Source organism: Manihot esculenta, chromosome 12 (assembly GCF_001659605.2).
Source record: "Manihot esculenta cultivar AM560-2 chromosome 12, M.esculenta_v8, whole genome shotgun sequence".
Taxonomy (NCBI): Eukaryota; Viridiplantae; Streptophyta; class Magnoliopsida; order Malpighiales; family Euphorbiaceae; genus Manihot; species Manihot esculenta.
Genome location: NC_035172.2, coordinates 1,228,693 through 1,255,774, shown reverse-complemented (window position 1 = coordinate 1,255,774; position 27,082 = coordinate 1,228,693). Strand labels below are relative to the sequence as shown.

General features: G+C 33.6%; 4 protein-coding genes, 1 non-coding gene and 1 pseudogene across 10 annotated transcripts; 3 read left to right on the top strand and 3 right to left on the bottom strand.

The window, feature by feature from the left end:
* The first annotated feature begins 225 nt into the window (after window positions 1–225).
* LOC110628757 (probable arabinosyltransferase ARAD1) lies at window positions 226–3,703 on the top strand. Its single transcript, XM_021775556.2, has 4 exons — window positions 226–870; window positions 1,829–2,125; window positions 2,203–2,298; window positions 2,943–3,703. The coding sequence occupies exons 1-4, from the start codon at window positions 388–390 to the stop codon at window positions 3,366–3,368; spliced, it is 1,302 nt and encodes a 433-aa protein (XP_021631248.1). The 5' UTR covers window positions 226–387; the 3' UTR covers window positions 3,369–3,703.
* A 5,606-nt stretch (window positions 3,704–9,309) lies between these two features.
* Window positions 9,310–14,006, top strand: LOC110627891 (ELMO domain-containing protein A). Of its 5 annotated transcripts, none has more exons than XM_021774270.2 (9): window positions 9,311–9,519; window positions 11,608–11,717; window positions 12,280–12,348; window positions 12,583–12,698; window positions 12,791–12,845; window positions 12,943–13,063; window positions 13,294–13,341; window positions 13,556–13,650; window positions 13,738–14,006. In XM_021774270.2, the coding sequence occupies exons 1-9, from the start codon at window positions 9,420–9,422 to the stop codon at window positions 13,834–13,836; spliced, it is 813 nt and encodes a 270-aa protein (XP_021629962.1). In that variant the 5' UTR covers window positions 9,311–9,419; the 3' UTR covers window positions 13,837–14,006. The 5 variants fall into 5 exon arrangements, with proteins under 5 accessions (XP_021629963.1, XP_021629962.1, XP_021629965.1 ...); XM_021774273.2 differs by having other exon boundaries at window positions 9,480–9,519; window positions 11,608–11,793; XM_021774272.2 differs by lacking the exon at window positions 9,311–9,519 and adding an exon at window positions 10,753–11,432.
* Window positions 14,007–16,323: 2,317 nt separating this feature from the next.
* Window positions 16,324–16,418, bottom strand: LOC122721409 (annotated as a pseudogene).
* Window positions 16,419–18,754: 2,336 nt separating this feature from the next.
* Window positions 18,755–18,857, bottom strand: LOC110628881. The gene has a single exon (XR_002490132.2). It is a non-coding gene; the product is annotated as a U6 spliceosomal RNA (small nuclear RNA).
* Window positions 18,858–20,814: 1,957 nt separating this feature from the next.
* Window positions 20,815–24,957, top strand: LOC110627883 (65-kDa microtubule-associated protein 8). 2 transcript variants are annotated; one of them, XM_021774259.2, is made up of 11 exons: window positions 20,815–21,326; window positions 21,416–21,619; window positions 21,867–22,124; window positions 22,202–22,414; window positions 22,719–22,874; window positions 22,948–23,107; window positions 23,194–23,345; window positions 23,441–23,528; window positions 23,842–23,915; window positions 24,065–24,139; window positions 24,313–24,957. In XM_021774259.2, the coding sequence occupies exons 1-11, from the start codon at window positions 21,243–21,245 to the stop codon at window positions 24,634–24,636; spliced, it is 1,788 nt and encodes a 595-aa protein (XP_021629951.1). In that variant the 5' UTR covers window positions 20,815–21,242; the 3' UTR covers window positions 24,637–24,957. The 2 variants fall into 2 exon arrangements, with proteins under 2 accessions (XP_021629951.1, XP_021629952.1); XM_021774260.2 differs by lacking the exon at window positions 20,815–21,326 and having other exon boundaries at window positions 21,480–21,619; window positions 21,871–22,124.
* A 497-nt stretch (window positions 24,958–25,454) lies between these two features.
* LOC110628830 (dr1-associated corepressor) lies at window positions 25,455–26,036 on the bottom strand. The gene has a single exon (XM_021775644.2). It carries the CDS (start codon window positions 25,960–25,962, stop codon window positions 25,543–25,545), a length of 420 nt encoding a protein of 139 aa, XP_021631336.1. The 5' UTR covers window positions 25,963–26,036; the 3' UTR covers window positions 25,455–25,542.
* Window positions 26,037–27,082: the final 1,046 nt, after the last annotated feature.

The window sequence follows — 27,082 nt, the reverse complement described above, 5'->3', positions numbered from 1 at the left end:
AAAAACTAGATAAAAACTTAAATTAAACTAATTAAAAACTAGATAAAAGTTAATTTAATTATAACAATAATACATTTAAAAATAAAAATTAAACTATAATTAAAAATATTATATTAAATACAATAAATATATATTAATTTGTGCACCGGTATTCATCTAGTATTAATGAAAGAATCAGATTTTAATTAATTTGATCCCATTTTAGATTTAACTGGGGACTCGCACCCCTGCTGTTCACTCCATTAAGCAAGGCTTTGCTTTTGATTCCTTGCTTTAGGTAAACGGGTAGTTAATTTTGGAGCTACTGAAATGACGTATTAGCAGCTGCAGAGGTCTAAAAACGACACCCAAAACAACTGGAACGGCGATGGCAAGAGATCTTCCAAAATGTATGGAAAAGTGATTTTCTCTATAGGATTCATCTTCCTGCTGGTGTTCTCCTACTCCATCTTCATTGGGACCCTTGATTTCAGATCATATTTCTTGCCTGGTCTCCAACAGTTGCCGATTGGTGCTGTCTCCGTGTGTGCAACTGGGCCTCGTCTTAAGGTTTACATGTATGAGCTTCCGCGGAGATTCCACGTGGGGATGATGGATCACAAGAGCAAGATTGATGATGATGTGCCGGTGACGGCGGATAATTTGCCGCGGTGGCCGAAGAATGTTGGGATAAAGAAGCAGCACAGTGTGGAGTATTGGTTGATGGCTTCGCTTTTGTACGATGGTGGTAAAGAGGAGAGGGAGGTGGTTAGGGTTTTGGATCCGGAGGCGGCTGATGCGTTCTTCGTGCCGTTTTTCTCGTCGTTGAGCTTCAACACGCACGGCCATAACATGACTGATCCAGAGACCGAGAAGGATCGCCAATTGCAGGTAATTCTATCGTTTATTCAGTAGGTTACGTTTATATCTTAGAGATTTTTCATTAATAGCAATTGGGCATTGAGTTTTGATATAGTGTGTGTTTAGCAGCTTTAGAAACTGAAGCGAAGAGAGTCTAAGTAGCCGAGTTAATGGTGTCAGCTTTTAGGCACAAAGAGTTAACAAATGCGACTCTAGTCGTATTTTTCTTGAAAATTAAACAGATCCATTTCTGATAGTAGGGAAATTCAGAACTCAATGAGGCATAGATGCCATTACTGGCTGATGTTTGATTGATTAGTGTAAATTTGGAAACATGGAATGTGGAAACCATTCGGTGGATACTGAATTGTTGAAGCAGTTTTGCGTAGTGAACTATTTACGTCTGAACTTGTGGAATAGTGTGGTATGGTCTTCATAGATCTCCTAAAGAAGGGAGAGAACTACTATAACTATATCAAGTAATGGGACAAATACAAGTGCTCTATATGTTTATAGTTGGTAAAAGAAAGAAAGAAAGGGAGGGAGGAGGAAAAGAGGAAATCAGGTTACCATTTTCTGCATCAGTCAAGTTGAGATGTTGAGGCAGATATATAATCACCATCCTTCCTTCACGATATTTTAGTACAGTGTTTATATTGTGAGAAGGGTTCCAGATACGTTGAGAACTATAACAAAAAAGAAGGTTCATGTAGGGTGCAGGGGTCTCTGAAGGGATCAGAATTTAATCTCCTTTATAATTATGGTCACAAGGATATCATAGATGTCTTCCTCTTTTCTGCTTATTATTTTCATTTTTTTAAATGTTCTTTTGAAATACAATTCGTCTTCATATTAGAGTATGGAGACCTTTTCCTCTTCCTATTAGAGTCTAAAAGTGTTGCAACAGGGTATATAAATTTTCTGCTTGATCATAATCTGAACTTCAGTGACATTATCGAGGTTAACTGTGGAGTGCTTCTGATTTCAGGTTGCTTTAATAGAATTCTTGTATAAATCCAAGTACTGGCAGAGGTCTGGAGGCAGGGACCACGTGATCCCCATGACACATCCTAATGCTTTTAGATTTCTGCGACAACAGTTGAATGCATCTATTCTTATTGTTGCAGATTTTGGCCGCTATCCTAAATCCATGTCAACTTTGAGGAAAGATGTGGTGGCCCCATATGTACATGTTGTTGACTCTTTTACAGATGATGAAATTTCTGATCCATTTGAATCTCGCACCACCCTTCTTTTCTTTCGTGGGAATACAGTTAGGAAAGATGTATGCTACTTCTAATTCATTCTAAAACCTGCTGTTGGATGTCAAAATGGTTGTTAACAATCTTCTTGTTATTGCAGGAAGGCAGAGTTCGTGCTAAACTGGAAAAGATATTAGCTAGTTATGATGATGTTCATTTTGAGAGAAGCACACCAACAACACAAACAATAAAAGTGGTATGTACTGGGGTTATGAGGATGATGGAAATTGATTATGTCATTGCATATCTAAGTCTTAAGTAGTCTTTATAGTACTTTCCTATTATGCTTTAAGGGCAGGTGAGCACGAAGTGGAGGGTTGGGCCCCCGATTTCCTGCACTATGTGCAACTAACCATCTGTTAGTCTACCAGTCCAATTTCAAGTTTATCATCCTTTATAATCCTTAAAAGTTAAACATTTTGAGACAGACACAATTGTAACTCTTATTCCTTGCTGCAGTCTTTAGACTTTTTATTTTGTTGTTGGCTTTTAATAATCCCTGAACATTCAACCTTATCAACACTCCATGCCTCTTCCTAGTTGTCTGGGATTTCTACATTATATAGATGAGTTTTACAGTAATATGGTGAACTTGACATTTAGTTAGCTATAAGTATCACGTTATGTTTGCCGTCAATTAAATCTTCTTTTAGGGCTGGAAGGGAAATTGGGTTCCCCTCGAGGGCACAGAAAGTGCAATGCCATACTTGAGAAACTACTTTTAGAGGAATAGTAAATGGATGCCCTAAATAGCTACTGTACTTTTCAACTTATTTATCACCATATTTTCATGTAATTGTTTTCCTCCTGTCTCATTTGTTTCTTCTTTTGACATACCAGTCAACACAAGGAATGCGTTCATCAAAGTTCTGTCTACATCCTGCGGGAGACACTCCATCTTCTTGCCGGCTTTTTGATGCTATTGTAAGCCATTGTGTCCCTGTCATTGTGAGTGATCAAATTGAACTCCCTTACGAGGATGAAATTGATTATAGCCAATTCTCAATTTTCTTCTCTGTAAATGAGGCAATTCAACCTGGTTTCATAATTAATCAACTACGGCAATTTCCAAAAGATAGATGGATTAAAATGTGGAGACAGCTTAAGAACATCTCTCATCACTTTGAATTCCAGTATCCGCCAAAGAAGGAAGACGCAATTGACATGCTATGGAGACAGGTAAAACACAAGCTTCCTAGTGTCAAATTATCTGTACATAGAAGCAGGAGATTGAAAGTTCCTGACTGGTGGCAGAGGAGAAGATGATTCTGTAGCTTCCTTGTATGATATAGAACATTCATGATTTTTTTTTCATCATTTATAACAATAACCCTTTTTAAAGGGAATAATTAGAGGTAGTTGTAATGCCACTTCATCACCTGACTTGATAGTTTATATCACATATACTCTCCGGCAACTGTAAGTCAAAGGGGATTATTTTCTCGATTATGTAAGAGCTGTGGCCTGCATGCACAAGATCCTTTTTTTTTTTCCTTTTTCGTTTTTCTCTTATTGTAATGCTACAGAACTAGTTCTCAAGTATGAAATGGCATGCAGCTGTACACATACTAATAGCAAGAGTAGATTACTCAGGTTTGCAATTGGGTTCTGAATCTTTATAGTTCAATAGGGGAATGATGAAAGATCCATTCACAAACACAAAGTTGATTGCGATTTCCTTTTTTTTATCGAGTTTTGTGCCATATCAATATGGCTGAAAGCAACCAGCTCAATTAAAATAAAGTTGCAGGCTGGTGGAATAATGTATTGGAGTAGCTTCGTGGAGAAACCCCTGTGAAGTGAAAAAAATGTAAAATCATTCTTCCAGGGACACATGCTGATGCTTCAATCTTTAATGACAAAGGGTGGAAGGAATATCAGAAGAGAAGGTTGCAGGGGATCTCTGGATTGGGATCAGCGATTTCAGTCCATATGGTTGAGCCTATTTGAAGTTGATTTCAATTTTTCTACCTGTTTGGATAAATAACTGGGGAGGAAGGAAAATATTACTTTATTTTCTAGCTATATGTTCGGATGGATAGAAAATAAAATAAAAAGTGAGAAAAAGATGACAATCAAATAAAATAAAATAAAATAATAATACTTTATTAAAATTATCATTTTGCCCTTATCACCTATATAGAATCTTTCGTATAAAACCAAAAATTTCATACAATAAAATCATTAGAGAACCAAATTATTATAAAATAATAATATATTCTCATACCATCAAAATTTTATAAATTATATTTTTATTATATAATTAAAATGAAAAAAAAAACTAAAAATTAACCATGTAATAATAACATTCATAAAATTTTTAAGACCTATTTATTTTTATTTTTTAATAATGAAAATCAATAAATATATTATAGGATACTAAAAAAAGTACAAGTAAAGCATATATTTGAAAAAAAAAAATTTAAGGGATATGCATGTCATTTTACAAATATCAAAACACTTTTTACTTTAATTTTCTTACTTTCTCTCTGTTTTAGAGAGGAAAAAATTGATGAAAAAGAACACATATTTTCCTGTCCTAGTTTATTTTCCACTATCTTTTTAAACAATGAAAAGTAATTTTTCCCTTGCTATTTTTATCGGCTTATTTTTCATTTTCTCATTTTCCACAAATCCAAACAAATAAGTTCAATCCACACATTTTGATCAATTTAATGATTTTTTTTTGAAAAAGATAAAAATATCATTAACTTAAAGCGATCAGAGAAGGACATAAATTTAAATTTAACATAAACTCAAACTTTTTCATCTTTTTATCTGATTTAAAATGAGTCGATATTACTAGAATATGAATAACATCATTCGCAAATCTAAAAATAAAATTATTATAAAAAAAAATTAATTTAAACAGCACTAAAATCACCCGATCTAGTTCAAAGGAGGTGAGGGAAGCAGCTCCCCCAATTGGGTTACTGAAGTGCTTCAAAAGGGGAGCTCAAGCTGAATACAAGCTCTGGAGAACAAAAAAAAAGGCTAAATACACAAGTAATTTCAGCTATTATTTATTTTTTTTCGACAAGAAAACAAACTGCCAAATAGTAATTTAATAATTATTATAAATTCGTAGAGGCCACTTATGTGTACAAATTTGAAAGGAATTATTCATGGGTCGGGCCAATCTCCAATGTTCCATTCTACCGAAATTGGACACCTGTGAAAGACCCGTGCTTTCCGGAAGTTTCATTCCCTAAAAGTTTCTAGCCACTGGACTTCTGAAACAGTGCTTAACTGTTCATTGACAATTCAAAGCATCCAGGTAACTGTTTCTCCAGCAATATGCTCTTCCTCTTATGCACTCAATTTTGGTTTTTGTGATTAGAGCCATATGGAGGGGACCGTTGCTTATCCTATTCTTTATCTTAATATATGTTATTCCCTTAATTAAACGAAATCTTCATAGGCATTTCAGCATAAATCCTTAGTTTACTGTAATTAGCTCTCTCTTTTTTTACCTGCTAATGATACTGAATAACAAAGGATATGTAAAGTTAATTTGTAATCAGAGATAATTAAATCTTGTTGGATAAAGAAATCAAATTCATATAAAATTCTCACAAGATTAATTTAATCAGGTTAGGAATTGAAATAATATATACTGTATTAGAATTCAATTCAGGGATGGAATGATTTACAATTGAGAGATCTAAGTTCTTAGCCATCATCAGATTATTTCGGCTGCAATTTTCAAATTTTTAAGATTTTTTTTCTCTAAATGCATGCTTCATAATCTTTAAATGGTAGTTATTTTTATTTATTCATCGGAGGTATTGTTCTGGACGCTATCCACCTAGCGCCAAATTTATGGAATATTTCATTTCACTATGTTGATAGGAGAGGTGGACAATCGGTCGGATCAGTCGGTTCAGTTTAAAATTGAATTAAATTAAATAAATTAAAAATTAAAATTTTAGTATTTATAAAAATTAAATCAAATTGATTTTGATCAGAAATTAAATTAAACCAAACCGATTTGATTCATTTTGATTCAGTTCGGTTTGATCAATTTAAATTTTTAATAAATTTTTTATTTTTTACACTTTATTTTTAGTATTTAAAATTTAATTAAAATTTTTTAACTATTTAATCTTTCTATAATATTGAAAATAATATATTATTATTGATCGATTTGATTTAATTTTTTTAATTTTTTATGATCAAAATCGAATTGAGTCGAAATAACTGAAAATTTTAAAATTAAAAATTAAATCGCAATAAATAAAAAATTAAATTAAAATAAAAAAATTAAATTAAAATTTTAAATTAATCTGATTCAATTAATTTTTTTAATTTAAATCGAATAATATGCGCTCTGATCGATCGATGGGATAAAAAAATCAATTGCACTTTGTTTTTTACAGCAATATCATTTTTTTTTCATAAATTTACAATTTCCAAATCGTCACTTACTATTACTTTTTTATCCTTCACTTTTGTCTTTTTATCTTTTTACATCTAATAACTAATCAAACAACTCTTTCCACTCAATATTCCATTTTAAATTATTATATAAATAATTAATTATTAACAATTAATATTAGCAATTAATCGTAGTAAAATAATTAATAATTATTAAAATAATTAATTATTATAAAAATTTTAATATGTCGAACAAGAATATGAGCTACGGAATTGCATTCTGAGACCTTATTGGCTTATTCAATTTTGGCTCAACGCCATGCAGGCAGGTACTATTTTATAATAAAAAATTTTAACCTTTTGATTAAGAGCTAAAATCTTTTGGATTAAGATTTGTTTAACCATAAATCTGTGAGCCACCTACTGTAATAGCCATGTGGCTGTTGCTCAAAGCAAATTGGACCAGCATTATAGATGGTGATGGGGTGGGGTGACACTCCCTTGGAGTATTTTTTTTTTTTTAATTTTGCATTTGTGGCCACGTGTAAGTCATATCGAATCTAAAATAGTTTTGGACCAGTAGATTGACGTACCACAATAAAGTGATTAGCTAACTCCAAAACATGAGCCCTTTTTCTTAGCTTTTGTCGTCAGATCAGAATTCCCATAATTAATTTCTTCTTAATCATATGCCTTTGCCCATGCGCTGTTCTTTTCTACAACCTCTCAACAACCAATGGCATTTTCATGGTCCAAAATAAAATTAATAGGAGATATTATTTTTGTCTAGCAAAATATCCACCAATAAATATCTTGCAAAATTAGTGAAAATTTATTAAATTAGCAATTTAATGATCAATTGGGTCATGTCATCCTGTAAAAAATATGATTATTTTTAATTTTATTTGATATAAAAATAATTTCATTTTTTAATTATGTACAAATTTTGATGTTCGTTTGATCCTTATGAATGTAAAAGTTTAATCATATTACACTGGTTTAATATTTTATATTAGGAAATAGTTAAAATTAATTTTGTTAATTTCCAAATAATTAGCATATAATATTTCCATCAATGAACAAATAACTATTAGGTGATATATGCAATTAAAATCTAACGTTAATAATAATTAATTTTTTTATATTTATTTTTAATTAAGATTTAATTCATTCAATTGTATGAACAGCCAATGTGCATGTAGTCTACGCCTATAAAAGTATCAAGTTAACCTTGCTTGGAAAAAAAAAAAAAATAAATCTTTCTTTATTTCATGAAAAATATTTTTTAAATAAATATTTTTATAATAAAAATAAATTATTTTAAAAAATAATAATTTTTTAAAAATTATTTTTTATATTTTAATATTTTTATTAATATCTTTATTGAAAAATTTATTAATAAATTTTGTTTTTTAAATTAAAATTAAATAATAAAAAATAAATTTATCTTATTAAAAAAATATTTTTCATATAAAATATTTTTTAAATATATATGTATATTTTTTTACAAATAAAAGTTAAAAGAAAATAAAAAAAAATTATAAAAAGAAAAGGACAAAAGAAGGTACTATCTGGTGGGGTGTGGTTTACAGTGAAATGTGGTGATAGCGTCATCCAGCCGTTGATCGTTCGACGTTCATTGACTGGTCGGCGGCTCCACTCTTGGGGTTAGAGTTTTCTGTAGACGGCCTGCCATGTGTGGAATCTGAAGACTTTCTGTCACCGAGAACCTACACATGTCTGCTTCCATTGGCAATACTACAAAACACTCAGGTTCCTATTATTTATTCGAATTTCTTAAATTAGTTTAATATTATATTTATTGAATTTTATTTAATATAATTATTCATTGTGTATTAATACTGAAAAAAAATTTGTTGGAAATCGATCAAAATATGAATACAAGTGATTGAGTTATTAATTTGATATATAGATTAAAATCTTGTTTTTTAATTTAATATATGAATTAAAGAGTTGTTCTAATTACAAAGTGGTTTTTTAAGAATGTATTTTCTTTTGTATTGCCATGTTAAAAAAAATTATGTAAGAAGATTTTAATGGAATAATAAAAATTTCAAATTTTTAAAAAATAAATTTATTTTCATTTTTCTTAATGTCTTAAATATTAAATATGTATTTTCTTTTCAAAAGAATGTTTCTAGTATAACAAACGAGACCTTAGATATATAAACAAAAACTTCATATTTCAAAGTTTAAATGAAAATCAGTTTTAATTATTTCCATTTCATATTTTAAAATTTTTATTAAGAACTATATATATATATAAATCTATTAATATATTTTATTTTTTAAAATTAAAATTAAATAGTAAAAAATAAGTTATATTATTTAAAAATATTTTTCATTAAAAATATTTTCATAGAAAATATTTTCTACATATAAATTATTTTGTACAAATAAATGAAATTTTATTGAATTATTAATTTTATATATAAACATATTTAATAATTTTAAACTACATAATTATGTCAAATTTATATATTTATTTATTTATTTAATTATTTTACGCATGTTAGTTAAACGTGCATGCTTTGATTTTCTTTTTTCCTCTCTAAAATTTATCCTTGATTTTATTTGTTTCCCAAAGTCATAAAATCAGTATCAAAGACTTCCAACTCCAAATATATATTTAATAAAATATTTCTAAAAATTTTTTGTAATTACTACTAATATGTATCTTAATCAGAAACGCGACAGCTGGCGCTGGCCTATGTTTGGGCAAACCAGAGGCTTCCTACAGGAGCCAAACGTGACTAGAAACAGGGGCATTCTCGTCATTTCCTTCTCCCTTCATCACTTCCACTCGCTCACAAAATCCGGGACCAGGGACCAGGAACCCACTCTCGCCCTTTCTCTCTCTCTCCACTTCCCTCCTAACTCCTTTCTTCTCAGCATCTGCAACTATCAAGCGTATCTGAGATGAGCGTCGTCAGAACTCAGGGGAATTGCGTCGCGATCCGTGCTCTCTCTCATCAATCTTCCATCCCCCGGTGCCCTCACGGCTCTGCTTCCTCTTCAGGTTCTCTCACTATCTCTCGCTCTCGCTCTCTGCAAATGTGATTAGTTTTTTATTCCTTTGGAACTGAAAACGATCTTACTCAGCTCTAGTTTCTAATGCGCTGTGTTTTCGATGTATATTAGAGCATTAAACAATTTGTTTTCTCTCCATATGTCTTCTGAGATTTGCATCCGTCATTTTATTGTTCATACACTCTGATTCTGTTATAGGAAAAGAAAAAGAAAGTTAGAGTTTTGGTTCTGCACGAAAACAGTACAATTTTTTGGTACTCTAGATATGGATCCATGTTTACTGAGAACAAGACCTATGTGTTATATCATCCAATTACTGGTGGGCATGGTTGCACTGAATCTGTATGATTGGCGATATATCTTCTACAAGTGTTTATTTATTTACTTTTTAAAAGAAAAATATTTCTATTTATTAAATATTTCGATTTTGGGAGGATGGAGAAAATATAGGAGTTAATTAAGAAGCTTTAACATCGGCGCAAATGAGGGGAACTGAACTGTGGGGAAGCAAAATTCAAGTACCGGTTCAAATCCATCATTGTGACATCGCATTCTTCCGTCCGATCGTCCGTTCTTCTATGTTCATTGTCTAGCAGGTCCCACAGGTCTTACTTGATAATCATATGAGTTCCTGACGGTCCTTGATTGGACTGGTGGTCCAACTGTACCTCTGGGTTTTGTTAGCATTAGGCGAAACCACCATGGTTTACCTATCAACGCCATCTTCTATCTAACATCAAGCATCAGCCATTTGTTTCTTTTTTTTTTTTTTCCTTTTTTGGTCTATTAAAACATTATATTTTAACATAATACTAACCCTTCTCTTGGGATACACACGCATTCATTTATATGTTTTTCTCATTCAGAGATTGCTAAATTTCTAATTATTTAAGATAAAAAAGGGCAAATTATATTGTGCAGCTGGTGTACCATGTGGCCATATATATTCTCACAAAAAATTCAGTTTTTCAAAAAATAGATGGTGATGACGGTCCATTGCTAGTGAGGGTGCATATAGACCACGGCACCTAATAATACCTAAAAGATTTATGAGATGGGAGGACAATAGCAAATTTTACGTTTTAGTAATTACATAAAATTATAATTTTCTAAAATTAAAATATAAAGTTTTCTTGTGCAGTCGTTTTTTTTTTTTGATAATTTTGGTACGAGGGAGGAAAGCAACAGTGAATCAAGTGAACTGACCGGCTTTTTTTTTTTTTTTGGTTTGTCAACACCGTCTGGGCTTCTGACGAAAAATATGAGATAAACACCGTCTGGGCTCACGCTACTTGAGAGTGCGTGTGCTACGCTGCCGACCACATAGGATCAAGTTCTCACAAGGATGCCATATGTTCTCATGTGGTCGGATTGTGGTCCCACGTTACCAGCTCAGCGCGTGTCTTCACTCTCCTTACTTTATGTTTGTCGGGTAAACGACGACACCACCACTCATGTTTAGAGATTGTCTTCAAAAGAAATCACTACACTACACGCAAAAATACCTAACTCTCGACTGTGTCTGGTACAACTACAATATATGCTCTTATACGTATAAAATAAAATGATGTTTATCTGTATTCGCGTGCACACTAGATGAAACCTCCCTCACGAGGCACGGGGCCTTTATCTCCAGACGCTTCGTCGGATGGCTTCGAAGGCCCCCATCACAGCTTTCTCGACAAAAATTGGTTTATAGAAGCAAAGGCAGACAGGGAGAGAGGGAGCTCCTCAATCCACCATCAGTCCTCCACCGCCACAACCACCAAAAGTGTCTCCAATTGTGCGATCTTATGTGAACCTAAGACCACCTGATTTGTATTTACCTTGTTGGGATTGATTGTACCTTGCTAGCATTTTCATTTGCTGACATGAAATGCTTTGGTGTAGTTATAAAATCAGGTGGCTAAAATATTATTCCATTTCCTCTGCTTGTTTGTAGGTTCTTGTTTTAATCTTTCTTTCTTTCTCTTCTTTTTGCGCGGGAACTTTTTTGTTAAAGCATTGACTGCAAAGTACCGTGCTAGCAAGTGGTTGACGAAATGGTTAACTTTAATGGTTGTAACTTTATATGCAGATGATGCAACTAGTGGGACGCCCACTTGGATTGGTAAGGGCCTCACTTGCGTATGCTTCAAGCGAAAGGGAAGTTACGAACGTATCTGCATTAACTTGACACCTCTACAGGCAAGTACATTAATCATAAAAGAACATTGCCGGAGGACATGGAAGCAAGATGGTCTTGAAATTATTCTTCCAAAACGTAACCACTTCTCAATAAGTCCTCAGGACTATTATAACGTATTATGATTACATATGCCTTGGTGCGTGCGTAGGCCAAATGGTGCTGAGCTCAACTTTGCTCAGAACAGTCCGGTACTGATAACTCAGCTAGAGTTGGGTATAGATAACGGCATTTCCGTTAGTCCCTATGGCATAGATATATAAGTTAATTGCTTTTGGAGCAATTTTAAAAAGTTAGAATTTAATTAGTAAAAGAAAATTTGTACGGATTTATTTGCAACACACTACATGGTTTTTTTGGTAATTTTCTCTAATAATATTTTTTTTTTATTTGATTTTATTGGGAATACAGAAATGGGCTGAATTTACCACTGCTTAATTCTGTAACTGGAAGCCAGTTTGTAAAAGATTCAAAATTGCCACATCATTCAAGTTGAATATTATTTTGTAGTTTTAAGATGTCGTTCTTTCCTCTCCTTACTAATGATTATTCAAAATCTTTCAGGAAGAAAGATTGAAAAGGTTGAAGCATAGGATGAAGATTTATTTCGATGCTTCCAGGCCAGATCACCAGGTGTGGCACTTTTTGCATTCATTTTTTTGCTGTTTTTATTACGTCTCCTATTTACCTAATTCCAATCCAGACTTACCGCTGCAGTCCATACGCTATTTCTTACATAAGTTCAAATCTCTCATGACACAAAGATGCGATTGTTAAAGCTAGAAAGCAGTGGAACTTGCTATCTTACAAATTTTCTGGGTTCTATTTATACTTAGGCAACTAATACTGAAATTTTCACGAGGGCAGGAAGCTTTAAGAGCACTGTGGTCTGCCACATATCCTGATAGGGAGCTACATGGATTGATATCTGATCAATGGAAGGAAATGGGATGGCAAGGAAGAGATCCATCTACTGATTTCAGGTAGTTTCCATTACTAATCATGTCCTTTGAATGATCATAATTGCCAATTTGTCACTTATGCAGTTGCACTCTCTTCTGCCCATAATAAACAGAGGAGCTGGATTCATTTCTTTGGAGAACCTATTATTCTTTGCCAAAACATTTTCGGTAAGTGTCACACGGTGTAAAAAGAATATCTCTGAACCTAATAAATAAACAATCCTCTAGCTATTTTGGCTGATGATTTCAACCTTTTCCTTTTCAGATATCATTTCAGCGTCTACTAAAAAAGCAGGGAGGAAAACGCTCTGCTTGGGAGTATCCATTTGCTGTTGCTGGTGTAAATATCACTTTCATGATCATGCAAATGCTTGATCTTGATGCCAGTAAGTGCAACATGAACATTTCTGTTTCCCTGTACTTTCAATTTACATAAGATGATTATTCTCATCCCTTGGGCTGTCTGTCTAAATGTCAAGCTACTGTGAGTCTGTAGACCCATTGCCACAGGATTACCTAGACGATCCAAGCATGGTCTTTGGTTGTCCCAAAATCATTTGTATTCCTTTGAGGAGAATGCTAGTTTAGCCAAATCATTATTTTTTTTTCTTTGCAGCAAAACCTAGGACATTTGTCAGATCAGTTTTCTTACAAATGCTGTCAGGTAAGAAGCAGCAACCGTATCCAATAATCATTTTTCTAAGTTAATACATAATCATGTCTGAAGGCATCTGGAGCAACTCCAGTATTAGATAGGAAATGGGTGGGGAAAGTTATTCCTAGTGAGTACCATTTTGGCTATTGCTGGTGATATATATGAATTTGTAATATGCTCTGATTCTTTATGGCTGTCTTGTGGTTCACAAATGTTATTTCAGAAAATGAATGGGCTTTTGACTTGCTCTATTGCGTGGCTTTTGTGGTCATGGACAAGCAATGGCTGGAGAAGAATGCAACATACATGGAGTTTAATGTGAGAATGAAATCTACATATAGGTTAACTGATCCTTTTTATGAAGTACGTCAATATCAGACTAATGAAATGAATATACATATGCAGGATGTTTTGAAATCCACGAGAGCGCAAGTGGAAAGAGAACTTCTAATGGATGATGTCCTAAGGATAGAAGACATGCCTTCTTATGCCCTTCTCTCTTAACAGAAACTATCTAATGCTCAATTTGCTTTGTCTGCTCAAGTTGCACTTTTTCTTTAATTTTTTATTTTATTTTATTTAGAAAAAAAAAAAAAAACAACTTTAGCAAGTTAACCAAATGAAAAAAATTTTCAGGCTGGATTAGTTTAAAACCACTGATATTTATTTTAGCCTTAATGTTGTATAATCCCTTCCCTCCGATCTTGTTTCTTTTTTACAGTTCATGTCCCTCCTCTCTTTCTCTAAAAGTGAATCCAGGATCTCATTTCTTCTTTATTCGTGCCAAAATATAAGGGCATTCCGTGCCACTTTAACTAGCATATTCTTTTTAAAAATGCAGTACCGAGTTTGATTGAGACTGGTGGAATTATTAAGTGGATGGGCAATTATTGTGTTGTCTTTGGCGTCGGTTCATAATTCCCATTTAAGAATTTCAAACCAGAGACCAAAATCAATGCTAACTTGAAATGAAGGAAAAAAAAGGATTGAAAACAAATTTGTGTATTACTGTTGCAGGATGAAAATCCATTGCAAATCATCAGGGATCTTGTTACTTGGAAATAAGCCGTTCTGAAACTAACCTATTAATATCAAACAATTCTGATACATAACTAAAGAGATGAGGATTAAAAGATTTATTCCAGAAAACAGATTTTTTATCTCCTCAATCTGCAGTTCATTCTTGCAACATACTATTACCAAGAGATGGTAGGGGACAGGGAGCGCAAAAGTATGTACAACTTGCCGGATCAAGAACTGTGTAGTTGTTTGCCTCAATCAAAGCTAAACATTTTCCACATAAAATTGTGTAGTTGTGTTTCTCGTTGTCACAATATGCATAATTTAGCTACATTGAAGGTCAGTTAGCTACTATTATTATCCTTGTTTTAGAATTCAATATGCTTCTGGACCAATAAAAACCAACTTTGTCTCAAGATCTCAAATGAAGTCAGAATCCATAAAATATTTGCCAAGCTCCAAGAACTTTGCGTTGATTAGTTTATACAAGAGTTTCAGGGATGATATAGCCTGAACTTTAGGATCAAGAACAGAAGATATAGTCTTGATGTTAGGCTCAAAATGGGGAAATCTAAAGTCACAGAAAACACATACTTCTATATCGATATTGCATCTCTTGCCCAAATTTTATGCCAGGATTTACTTTTCCTTAATAGAATCAATTCTAAGAATATCTAAAATGGCATTAAATTTTGCTTTTGGAATGACAACTGCCAACACTTTTCCCATAAGCCAGCAATTTTACCATATAACCATTATCTATATAATGATTTTATAATAGCCATTGATCATGGTGGATCTTGAGTAGATCCCATCATGATCAATGGTCAACATTTAACATTTATACATACAATTATTATATGCACTAATTTTCCTCCGGTAACCCCCTTAAATCAGACAAATACATGTAATTTTGACTTTTTAAGGCCTTAAACTGAAATGTTGCTCAAACATAATATACAAAGTTTCATACAACCAAAGACAAACTATTCCAGGACCTCAAAATTTCATTATTTTTGTCTAAAAATACTTCTACATAATTATACTCAAAGATGGTCTACCAATAGCAATTGCTAATGCAGGGATTAATAATTGAAGTAACACAAAAGTCGGAAATCAATAAAGAACATTCCATGTGGGCTGTGGCTAAGTTATCAGGAAATGTTGGTAACTAAGAATCCTGTGAAATGAATGACCACAATATCCTATTTAGCCTTGCCAACCTTTAATTTCATCCCATTATATGAGTGAACTAAAACCAATAACACGAACCTATTTTAGCAAATATGAAATGGAAAATCCTTTTCCACATATCAGCCTATATACTATTTGAGCTTTGACCCACGAAAAACAAATTTGTTCACTTAGTAGTACACAGAATTCCATCTAATCACTGTGCTAAAGCTAACGAATACATCAAAACGATTGGCTTAAAAAACTATGTGTCAAAGACACTTTTCTATAGGAAACCCAGATAAGGATGGGTAGGTGGTATAATTCCTCCACATAGTTTCCACAATCCCAGTTAGAATCTCATATACACATGGCTATTACAAATTGCTTTCGGATGAGCTGGAATTCTCAGCTCTTCACTATACTTTTATGGCACTTACTACTACAGCTGCTTAGTTGATAAACGTCCCTACTACTACAGCTGCTTAGTTGATAAACGTCCCTTTGCAATAAAAAGGGAAGAAAAAAGCCCCCTAGAATCCAATATCTCTCCTCTCATGAGTACCGGCAGGGACAGTATCAACAAGAATAATGTTAAAAAAAAAAAAAACAAAAAGCATAACATCGAACAGAAAGAATACGAGAAAGTTTTATTAGAAAATGAAACCAGCTCACCTGTTTATGCATCAATTTACTGAAGCAAAGCTCGATTGTGGGCTGGAAAATTAATTTCAGAGAGAAGAGAAAGGGAACGGCATTGAAGAATAGATTCAGATTGAGGGTAAAATCGTTGGAAAAAAAAATTTAGACCATTTCTCCATTAGTAAGTGTCATCCTTGTCAAGGGCCATGCTAATCTTCTCGTTCCAATTTTATCGGATTCCCCAGAAAGGACTTGGGTGCTCGCTTCGTTGCTTACCATATTGGCAAGCGAATGCCTGAAAACTAGCGATGTAGGATTTAGTTCTATTCTGACTGTAGGCGTCGGCATTCACTAACAAGACCGCACCAAGCAAGTTTTAGACTCTCTATGGGCTACAGCCTATTCATCATGAGGCCCAATTGCTAGCAATTTTCGGCTTGCTTTGTGCAGAATAATGTTTGGATGAAGAATGCTAGAATGGGGAGATCAGAACCATGACCAGGCCGAAGAATCTCAAACTTTGTTTAAGGAAAATATATTTTTCAGAAAAATATTATCTGTATTTTCTAATATTTAAAGCATTCAAGAAATTTAAATAATAAAAAATATTTTTTTAATAAAAAAAATTCATTTTTAAAAAAATAACTCTCTTTTTTTTAAAAAAAATTTACATATTTAAATATCTCATCAAAATTTCTATGTATAAATTCTTTAATATATTTTATTTTTTAAATTAAAATTAAATAATAAAAATAATCTTATAAGAAAATAATTTTATTAAAATATTTTTTAAGTACAAGTTGTTTTTTCAAATAAATAAAATTTTAAATTAAAATTAAATAATAGAAAATAAGTTATATTATTAGAAAATATTTTTTATAAAAAAATATTTTACATGAAATATATTTTTTAAATACATTTTATTTTTTATAAATAAATAGAAGCGTAATTTCTTTTTTTTTTTTATTTTCATTTGATCTGACTTTAATTAAGTTTAATAATTATCTTTTAAAAAAATAAATCTTATCAGAAAAATGGAACTAGCTAGTTTATATTCAAAGTTTAATTAATCTAAGATTTATTACGTTAAATTTTAAGTTAGATCCACTCGAATTAAGTCCTAAAATAAACATATGAGCTGGTTTCATTTCTTTTGAGAACCTATTATTCTTTGCCAAAACATTTTCAGTAAGTGTTACACGGTGTAAACTGAATATTTCTGAACCTAATGAATAAACGAGGTCGAACCTTAGCTATGTTGGCTGATGATTTCAACCCTTTTCCTTTTCAGACATCCTCTCAACGTCCACTAAAAAAGCAGGGAGGAAAACGATCTGCTTGGGAGTATGCATTTGCTTTTGCTGGTGTAAATATCACTTTCATGATCATGCAAATGCTCGACCTTGATGCCTGTAAGTGCAACATCAACACTTCTTTTTCCCTGTACTTTGAATTTACATCATGATCCAATAACCCTCTTGAATCACACAAATACATGGAATTTTGACTTTTTAAGTCCTTATACTGGAATGCTGCTCAAACATTGTAGATAAAGTTGCACATACCCTCAGACAAACTATTCCAGGATCTTCACATCTCATTGCTTTGTCTATAAATGCTTCTGGGCAATTTTACTCAAAGATGTCTACCAAATACCAATTGCTAAAGCAGAGACTAAGAATTGAAGTGACAGAAACACTCGAAGATCAATAAGAACATTCCATGCACAGATATTCCACGTGGGCTGTAGCCAAGTTATCATGAAATGATGGCAATAAAGAATCCTGTGAAAGAAAAGAAAATTGATGAATGAACCAATATCCTATTTGGCCTCACCAATCTTTTTCATCCCATTAAAATTAGTCAACTAAAACCAACAACAGCAACCTATGTAACACATATGGAATGAAAATCCTTTTCCATATGTCAGTCTAGACTATTCCTGGCCTTGAGCCACTCAAAATAAATTTGGTCTTGAAGAAAGCACATTTAGCAGTTCACAGAATTCTAGCTAATCACTGGGCTAAAGCTCATGTACACAAGAAAAAGGTTGGCTTAAAAACTATCTAGATTGAGAGATACAGACTGACCATAAAATTAGTTGGAACACCTATCCACCAGGAGTATTTACACAGTTTTTCTATGGGAAAAAGGATGGGTAGGTGGTCTCCTTCCTCCACAGAGTTTCAATAATCCCAGTTACAATCTCACATACAGCGCTAATACAAATTGCTTCTGGAGGAGCTAGAATGCTCAATTCTCCATTATAATTACTACTGCAACTGCTTTAAACGTCCCTTTGAAATAAAAACGGAATAAAAGAGCCCCACAAGAATCCAACATCATTCATCTCATCAGTACATGCAAAGACAGTATCAAAAACAATAATGTAAAACAGAAGCATAAGATCGAACATCAAAAATACAAGGAATTTTTCTTAGAAAATGAAACTTTCAACTGACCTGTTTATGCAAGTGCATCAGTTTACTGAAGCAAAGCTCGATTGTGGGCTAGAAAATTAATTTCAGAGAGATGAGAAAAGGGGAGGCATAGAAGCATAGTTCAGATTAAAGGTCACAGTGGAGAAAAAAATTTGGACCATTTCTCGATTTGTGCGTGTCATCCTTGCGCAGGGGCCATGCTAATCTTCTCTGTATCGTTCCAATTTTATCGGATGTCCCCGAAGGGACGCTGTCCTCTGCTTCGCGGTTTCTTATAAAGCTGCCAATTACATGTAATCAAGCGATGTGGGATTTGATTCTCTCCTGACGCGCGTTCACTAGCAAGGCTGCACCTAGCAAGTTTTAGACTCTCTATGGGCTACAGCCCAATTTATCATGAGGCCCAATTTCTAGCTATATTTGTTTAGCCTTGTATAGAATAATGTTGGATGAAGAATGGGGAGACCAGGACCAGGCTGAAAATTCTCATCTTTAACTCAAGATTTTTTTTTAAAAAAAAATTGATTTGTGCTGATTTCGATTAAATTTAATATTATTTTTTAAAAAATAATTTGTTGCTAAAATGGAACTAGCTAGATTACATTCGATTGATTTCCCAAATTTCACTTATTTGGACATCAAGTAGAGGAAAAAAATATAAAAAAATATAGGCTTTTTATATTTAACCCAAAACATTTCTCTAGTAAATAATGAAAAATGCGTGTTTATAATATTAAAATATTTAAATGTGCTCTTGTTTTTTTTAAGTTTTTCTTACTCAACTTGTGAGATTATATTAGTTATAATTTCTATTATTTTCTTTCCTTTTTCTTCATTTGTCTTACTTAATTTCACTTCATCTCTTCAAGCATTCAAATAAAGGGTAAATGAAGTAGCTAAACCCCAGAAGGTCTACGCCATAGCCTCTTTTGCGACAGAAACTGAGAAAAGGGCGACAAGGTGACGTTCTCTTTTGGTTTAATTTTAAACTCAGCTACGGTTCCTTGGTAGATGGGCTATGGCATGAAATGATTTGGTCCTTCACACTCTAGGAACCTTATCTTGTGTTCTACCTCCACTCTTCCCACCTATACTGAATCTTATGATTACAGCCATGTGACCAGAAAAGGACTGCTTACCACTGAAAGAAAATTTGCTACTTCTCTCCTTTTCTTTTTATAATAAATAAACAGACGCCTAATATGGTGTTGGAAAAGGTAAACAAGGTGTGGGTTCTGTTGAAAATGATTCATTACCAATCCTCAATCAAATGATTTAGAATTTCTAATAAAGTACAGCATAAAAAGAAAATAAAATAATAAAGACAGAACATACCTTTCGTTTTGCTTTGGTTCGCTTAATTGGTAAAAATACAATTTATTTAGCCTCAGCTACCTTTGAAGTAAAATATAAAATTGCTATTCGTTTAGATGTTGAAAGAACGTCTTTAAGAATTTTTTAGAAACCGGAAGATAAATTATTTTTACTTTCAAGGAAAATTGGCAACTAGGAGAGAGGTAGCCCTTCAAAGAAGTTAGCAACTATTAATTTTAAAACGTATCATCCACTAAGTGTGTGTGTATATATATGTATATGTACCTTAAATTTCTATTTTTCTGAATTCTTAAATAACAATATATATGTTGAAGTTATTTCTTTAAGGTCTTAATTTCAAACTAGATGGAACCAAATGGGAAAAAAAATCCCATGGTGAAAGAATTTCCTAAAGAAATAATAACTAAAATTAAGATTCAAAATTATCTTTTTGTAGTTCACTTGTTTTTAGATGAATTTCCTAGTTAACTTAGTTATCCTTAAATTGAATATTGAAATTGATATCACATCTACATCTGTACGTATTTTTTCTTGATAAAATAATATATTGAATATTGCTTATGAAACAGTAAATCCTAATCATCATTGGAAGGAAGAACACAAATTGCTTCTCTTACCAAGCTATAATGCAAATGATATGTACGAAGAAAATCTAGATTAATGATGATCAATCAATCAGAAGCCAAGCCATTAAATTATCTATTTATTACAACTCATTCTCGATATCCTTAGCAGGCTACCCAATTAAAACAAAAATTTGATGTCTATGTGGGCCCAGTTTATCAGGCTTAGTTGTTATTAACTCTTATCTGCAGATTGATTTAAACATGACAACCTTCATAGATTGCTTAGAAATCAAGTTCACTCAAATGCTACAACACACACTTGTATGCTGCCAAAAAAGCCATACATCTGTGAATGAGATACTCTAACTTCATGCATAAATTAAGGTAATTTTTTTTTCTTGGATGTCTAAAATTTAAGTTAGAGAGGAGAGTGAAAGGTAGAACCTGGGAATGGATCAATACTTGATATGAAGGGCAGATACTTGAACCCAAAGCTTCAACTTTACCAAACTCTGTACCCTTTTCTTTTAAGCAAATACTCGCACCAAAGTTCCCGACCATCATTCTCTTTCTCTCTCCCTCTCTTTCTTTCTCTCAATACTTAGTGGCTTCGCTGTGAACTCAAACCAAATGCCTTCAGCTACCAGTAGCCGAACTATCTTACAGAGAGCTCACATATTCTAGTGATTCAAGTACCTTCAAGAAGTTCCAGCCACACTGAAGGGCCTGTCAGATGGGTTCGTTTCAAACACCTATTGGAATGCGAAGCTCTGCATTATTAGAAACATCATGTGGATATCTGCTCCAAGAATTGCAGGCAAGAGTAGGATGATGATAGTCATTTCTGAGTAAATCTGGTGTTTTATTTGTTCTCAATCTCTTGTATTTCCTCCTAAATTGAAACAGATCATCTGGGATGAAGTTGGTGAGGATCAGTTTGAAAGAGAGAAGGTTCTCCTGGATTTAGAACAGGAGTGTCTCGAAGTTTATAGAAGAAAAGTGGACAGTGCAAATATATCAAGAGCTCGCCTGCATCAAGAATTAGCAGAATCTGAAGCTGAATTTACACATCTCCTTCTGTCACTTGGTGAACGATCTCTCCCCGGAAGGGTACCTTATCCAACCATCTGTTTCCATTTGCTCAATTATCAATTAGGAATTATATGGTCTAGTGATAATATAGCATAGAACATTAAGTGCACAAGTAGTCAAGAGTCGCTCAGCAGTCAGCAATCTGTTGCTCTATCAAGAAAAGAAAATACACTGGTAGTTTAAAGAGTAACTATAGGCACCTAATTTGAAGCCAAATCCAGTAGTCCAAATAAATTTACAATGTTATTAAACATTGCCTGCACAGCCAGAAAAAAAGTCCGGAACACTTAAGGAGCAGCTGGATGCAATCACCCCAGCATTGCGGGAGATGAGGTTGAGGAAAGAAGAAAGAGTGAACCAGTTTCGAGCTGTGAAAGGGCAAATTCAAAAAATTTCTGCAGAAATTGCAGGTCAGTCAGTGTATGACGACTCAATAACAAATGTCATAGTAAACGAGAATGATCTTTCCTTGAAGAAACTAGAGGAATACCAGATTGAGCTACAAACCCTTCACAACGAGAAGGTAAGATAAGTGATTAAGGTATTGCTTTAAGGAACTCATGTGTTCAATCTTTTAATACTCTTTTGCTGACTTCAAAGAATGACAGGCTCCAGCAAGTGGAGACATATATAGACACAATTCACAGATTATCCACAACATTAGGGATGGAATCTTCCATGATTGTAACCAAAGTTCATCCAAGTTTGAACGAACTGTGTGGCATATCAAAAAATATAAGTGACAGTATTCTGGCCAAACTCAACATCACCGTGGAATCTCTCAAGGAAGAAAAACAAAAGCGACTTGAAAAGGTGAAAACTACTAATTCACTGTGCTATCATTGGAATTCCACAAACCTTATTGACAGGATCTGGCAACTCAGCTATAGTGATGCATTACACAGTTAGCATATGATAAGGGTGTAGAACTGGCTATAACTACAAATGAGAATAATAAGAATTAATCAGAACTGTGATAGAAAACAAAAAAAGAAAAATGAATGGTTTGCATGTTATGGTTTTTCATTCTACAATCATTTTGTTTCCATTTAGTTTAAGAAAGATATTGCCTGTATGATAAAAGAATGAAATACCAGAATGTTTGTGAACTTGGCAGCTTCACCATCTAGGAAAAGCATTGACAAATTTATGGAATCTTATGGGTACACCCTATGAAGATCGCCGGCTGTTTTCTCATGTCACTGGCTTGTTACCTGTCTCATCAGATGAAGTATCTGATCCTGGAAGCCTTACCCTGAATATAATGCAGCAGGTTAGTGTATAAGATTATCGCACAAAATTATCAGAAACAACTAAAACATAACAGCTACTTAAAATGTTTCAAGGCTGAAGCAGAAGTAAAGCGACTGGATCAATTAAAGGCAAGTAAGATGAAAGAGCTTTTCTTCAAGAAGCAGAATGAGCTAGAGAATATATGTAATAAATCACACATGGAGATCCCTTCACGACCTGAGATTGATAATATCATTACACTTATAAACTCGGGTAGGTTCGACTGAATCATTGTCCCAGTTACCCATTGTTATTCTTGTTTATGACTCTAGTTTGTCTGCTTCCTGGCACATAAAAAGGGGAGATAGACCATGCTGATCTCCTCATGAGCATGGACGAACAAATAGCAAGAGCAAAAGAAGAAGCTTCTAGTAGGAAGGAAATAATGGAAAAGGTTGAAAGGTGGATGTTAGCGCGAGATGAGGAACGCTGGTTAGAAGAATATAGCATGGTATTTTTCTTAACCACCGGGCTACATGATTTCTTTGCCTCCATCCTCTTTTATATACATGCAAATCATGTGATATATCTCATGAATATTTTCAGGATGAAAATCGATATTCAGTTAGCAGAGGTGCTCATAAGAATCTGAGACGTGCAGAACGTGCTCGAGGAATAGTGAACAAAATCCCAGGTAACGTGTTAAAGTTCTTATAGAATCAGTTGCATTTAGGCAAACAATTAATTTCAGAAGGGCCAAAAGACGTGCCAGCTGCTCCAAATATTAACACAAGCTCTATACAATACAAACTGAGTAGATTCTGGATGAATTGGTAACATCCCCCGAAATCAGGCAGTTATATGGCAGAAGTGAACTGTGATAGTGGAGTAAATGGATAGTGAAAGGCCTTTGAGATGCTACGGATATTTATCCTCTTGAATTTCAAAATTCAACTACAACCACCTATGGCAAGTAACAATAAATATCATAATAATCGATTATGCAGTTTTGGTGGCCTCGCTTATAGCAAAGACCAAGAATTGGGAAGAAGAAAGAAAGAAAGTATTCTTATTTGATGATGTAAGTTATATAATTTTTAGTCTCTTATTTTCTTGCATGATAAACGACCTGTATTGCCTATGTCGAAAACTGCAGAAAAGAAGCATCATTGAGTCAAGGAACTATATGTCATGCAAACAAAATAAATAATTACATGAATTGTTATCTAGGTACCTCTGTTGGCTATGTTGGAAGAATACAACATGTCAAGGCAGGAGAGAGAGGAAGAGAAGCAAAGACAAAGGGTTGGTATTATGAAACTTTAATGGCAGAATATGATTTTCATCACATGCATGCATAAATGATTTTCTTTCCCCTTTTTTTTTTTTATTTTCTACTCTCTATGACAAATAACAAGTTAGCTTAGTTGACCTTTATATTTTTACCTCTTGCTGAAAAAGCGACCTTTGCCTCACAGGAAAAGAAGAAGGTGCAGAGCCAGGTAGTAGTCGACCAAGATAATGCATTCGGGTCCAGACCAGGCACCAGTAGTCGACGTCTTTCAAACAGAAGCATAAACGGAGGCTTTAGCAATGCAACCCCTTTAAATAGAAGGCTTTCTCTGAGTATCCATCAGTTGGGAAACAACAGCATCAATTCTGCATCTCAAAATATATCTTTGATGAAGGACGGACGGAAAATACAGGGACAAAAGATGTTTGCTCGACCTGGCTTTGCTTCCCATCTTCGAGATGAAACAGCTTCAGTGGTCTCAACATTTTCTGGCCCTGTATCTCCCTGAATTACAAGTCAGATTGTTATCTTCACATGCATTGAGAAATCAAAAGGCACATATGGAGCAATACAACAGAATCTGCAGAAGAATAATTCGCTCCATTAAATCAGTTTGAAGATGTTTATAATTTATCTATGCCTGCCCCTACAGCCGGCAGTCGCGTCTATAACCAATAGAATTTTCAGCACGATAAAATCAAATAAGGGTTAGAAATTTAGAATTATTGTTTCGATCCCGTTGCAGGTGTAAGGTGCAGTACACCAATAAATTAAAATCTACAGGTCTATTGTAATCATGTCCATAATCAAGGAGCTTTGATTTTCTTAATTGATTGATTACATTCTTGTACACAAAAATGGAATTTCAGGGATTTGTTTCAGTGCTAAACAATAAACAATTGCTTCAAACCTCGAATTTCAGATAATACCATCCTGAGAGTAAGGGCGGCCACCGGTTCTGATTTCTGAAACTAGGAACTAGTGACCAGACCAGAGAATTTATTTCAATTCAGTTACGATTCATTTCAATTTTAATCAAATATAGTTTTGAATTTTTCCAATTTTATTTCCCGTTCAATAAAAAGACCAAGACAGACCGAGTCCTTATAATTCGACCAAGCAAAAACCAAAGTCATTTCCGGTCTTGGATTAGACCGGGACGATTTTCTGGTCGGGCAACAACACAAGCAGTGTGAACTCAGTAGCTGCTTTGATGCATACTTGCAGAAGAAATATGTCGTTAGACAAGATCATCTCAATCACTATTCACTTAATTAAGCAATCATCTATATATCAGATCATCAAATTAATTCAAGCAAAACAGAGTTAAAATGAAGATTCACTATATTATAATACTAAAAATATATTCTGGTACAACTAATTAAAAATAATTTGAAGATAAAAACAAGAGCATCTAGTTTTCATTTATCTGAACCGGAGCTTCATTTGCCGACTTAGCAAAGAAAGAGTCGATCCGGCGAGTTCCAGGAGGGAGCGATTTATCTGCCGCGGGAGTAGGACGAGTCTTCTCAACTGGTGGCTTACCGGATAAGTGAGTTGGCACAGGAAGCGAGTCGAGAAGGAAATCCCTGGTAGGCTGATGCCTCTTAACGGCAATTCGAATGTGATCGAGTTTCACGATCTTTCGCTTCTTCTCCATTGCAACTTCCGCCGATTTCTCTGCGAGGAATTGGAGAAATAGCTCGGTGGATCGGGAAACCATTAACAAAGCGTCTGAGGTGACCTTGTTGATGTCTTTGTCCAGTTTCACTATTCTCTTGACCCTTCCAGTTGGAAATTGGGGCCGCTTCACCTCTTCTGTGTTCTCTGCCATTTGATGAATGATGGTTTGATTGGAAGCAAGTACCGATTTCAAACTTTTAGTTTTGTGATAAATTCGATTTTTTAGGGATTTTAGATTGGCGGGAAAATTATGAATTGGGAAATTGCCCGCCACGATGTGCTTCTTTCGCGCTTAAAAAGAACAACAGTCAACAGAATTCATTGGAAAATAAAAAAATAAAATTACAATTTTAATCCTGAAGATTGTCATAGTTTATAAATCAATTTATTCATTTTCAAAAATCTATTAAAATTTTAACTTTTATTTCATCCGGTTATACTTATTTCTAGAGTTATACAATCCGTCTGATTTGAGTTAAAAACGTATTCAATTTTAAAAATATTAAAAATATAACTAAATTAAATGAATAAAATCTGTTAAATTTAATTTAGTTATATCAAAATCGAAATTTATAAATTTAATATGTTTGGACTTTAGCTATCCACAGGATTAGATAAGAGAGTGAAAGAAATTGCATTTAAATAACTAACTTAATTAAATAAAAATTAAAATCAACTAGTTCGATTAGTTGATTATTCAACACATTTAAACTGAACTGAATATCGAATAATATAAAAAGTACTAACATAATATTTTAATTAGTTAAATTATTACGCCAAAATTAATCAATTCAATTTAATTTTTTAATTTAAATTAAAATATACTCTCCTCTACTTATTTCTATCGTTAAAATACTAAATTACCCTTTCATATAATTTTCTAAGATAAAATATGTTCATCTCTTATAATTTTTAAAAAATAAAATCAGTTATAATGGGATATTTCCCGAGTTGTCAATAAACAATTACAAAACTTAAATTATATTCCAACAATAATACTCTTAAATTGACTTTGAATTAATAGCAAATCAAACCATTAACAAATATATGTGATGACCGCTGGATTCCTTCACCCCAGACCAGGGGCTTGACCACAGTCCAAGGCCCACGACGTAGGGGCCCGCATACCTGATGTACATAACAAGCCTGGCTCATCCAACCTTCAAGGCCGGGCTCGGCCCATCTTCCTCACTCAAGTCGGCCCGGCCCGCACGAAGCAGACCCTCCCCACTCAGGCTTAGCATCCGGCCCAACTCTCAGCCCAGCCCAGG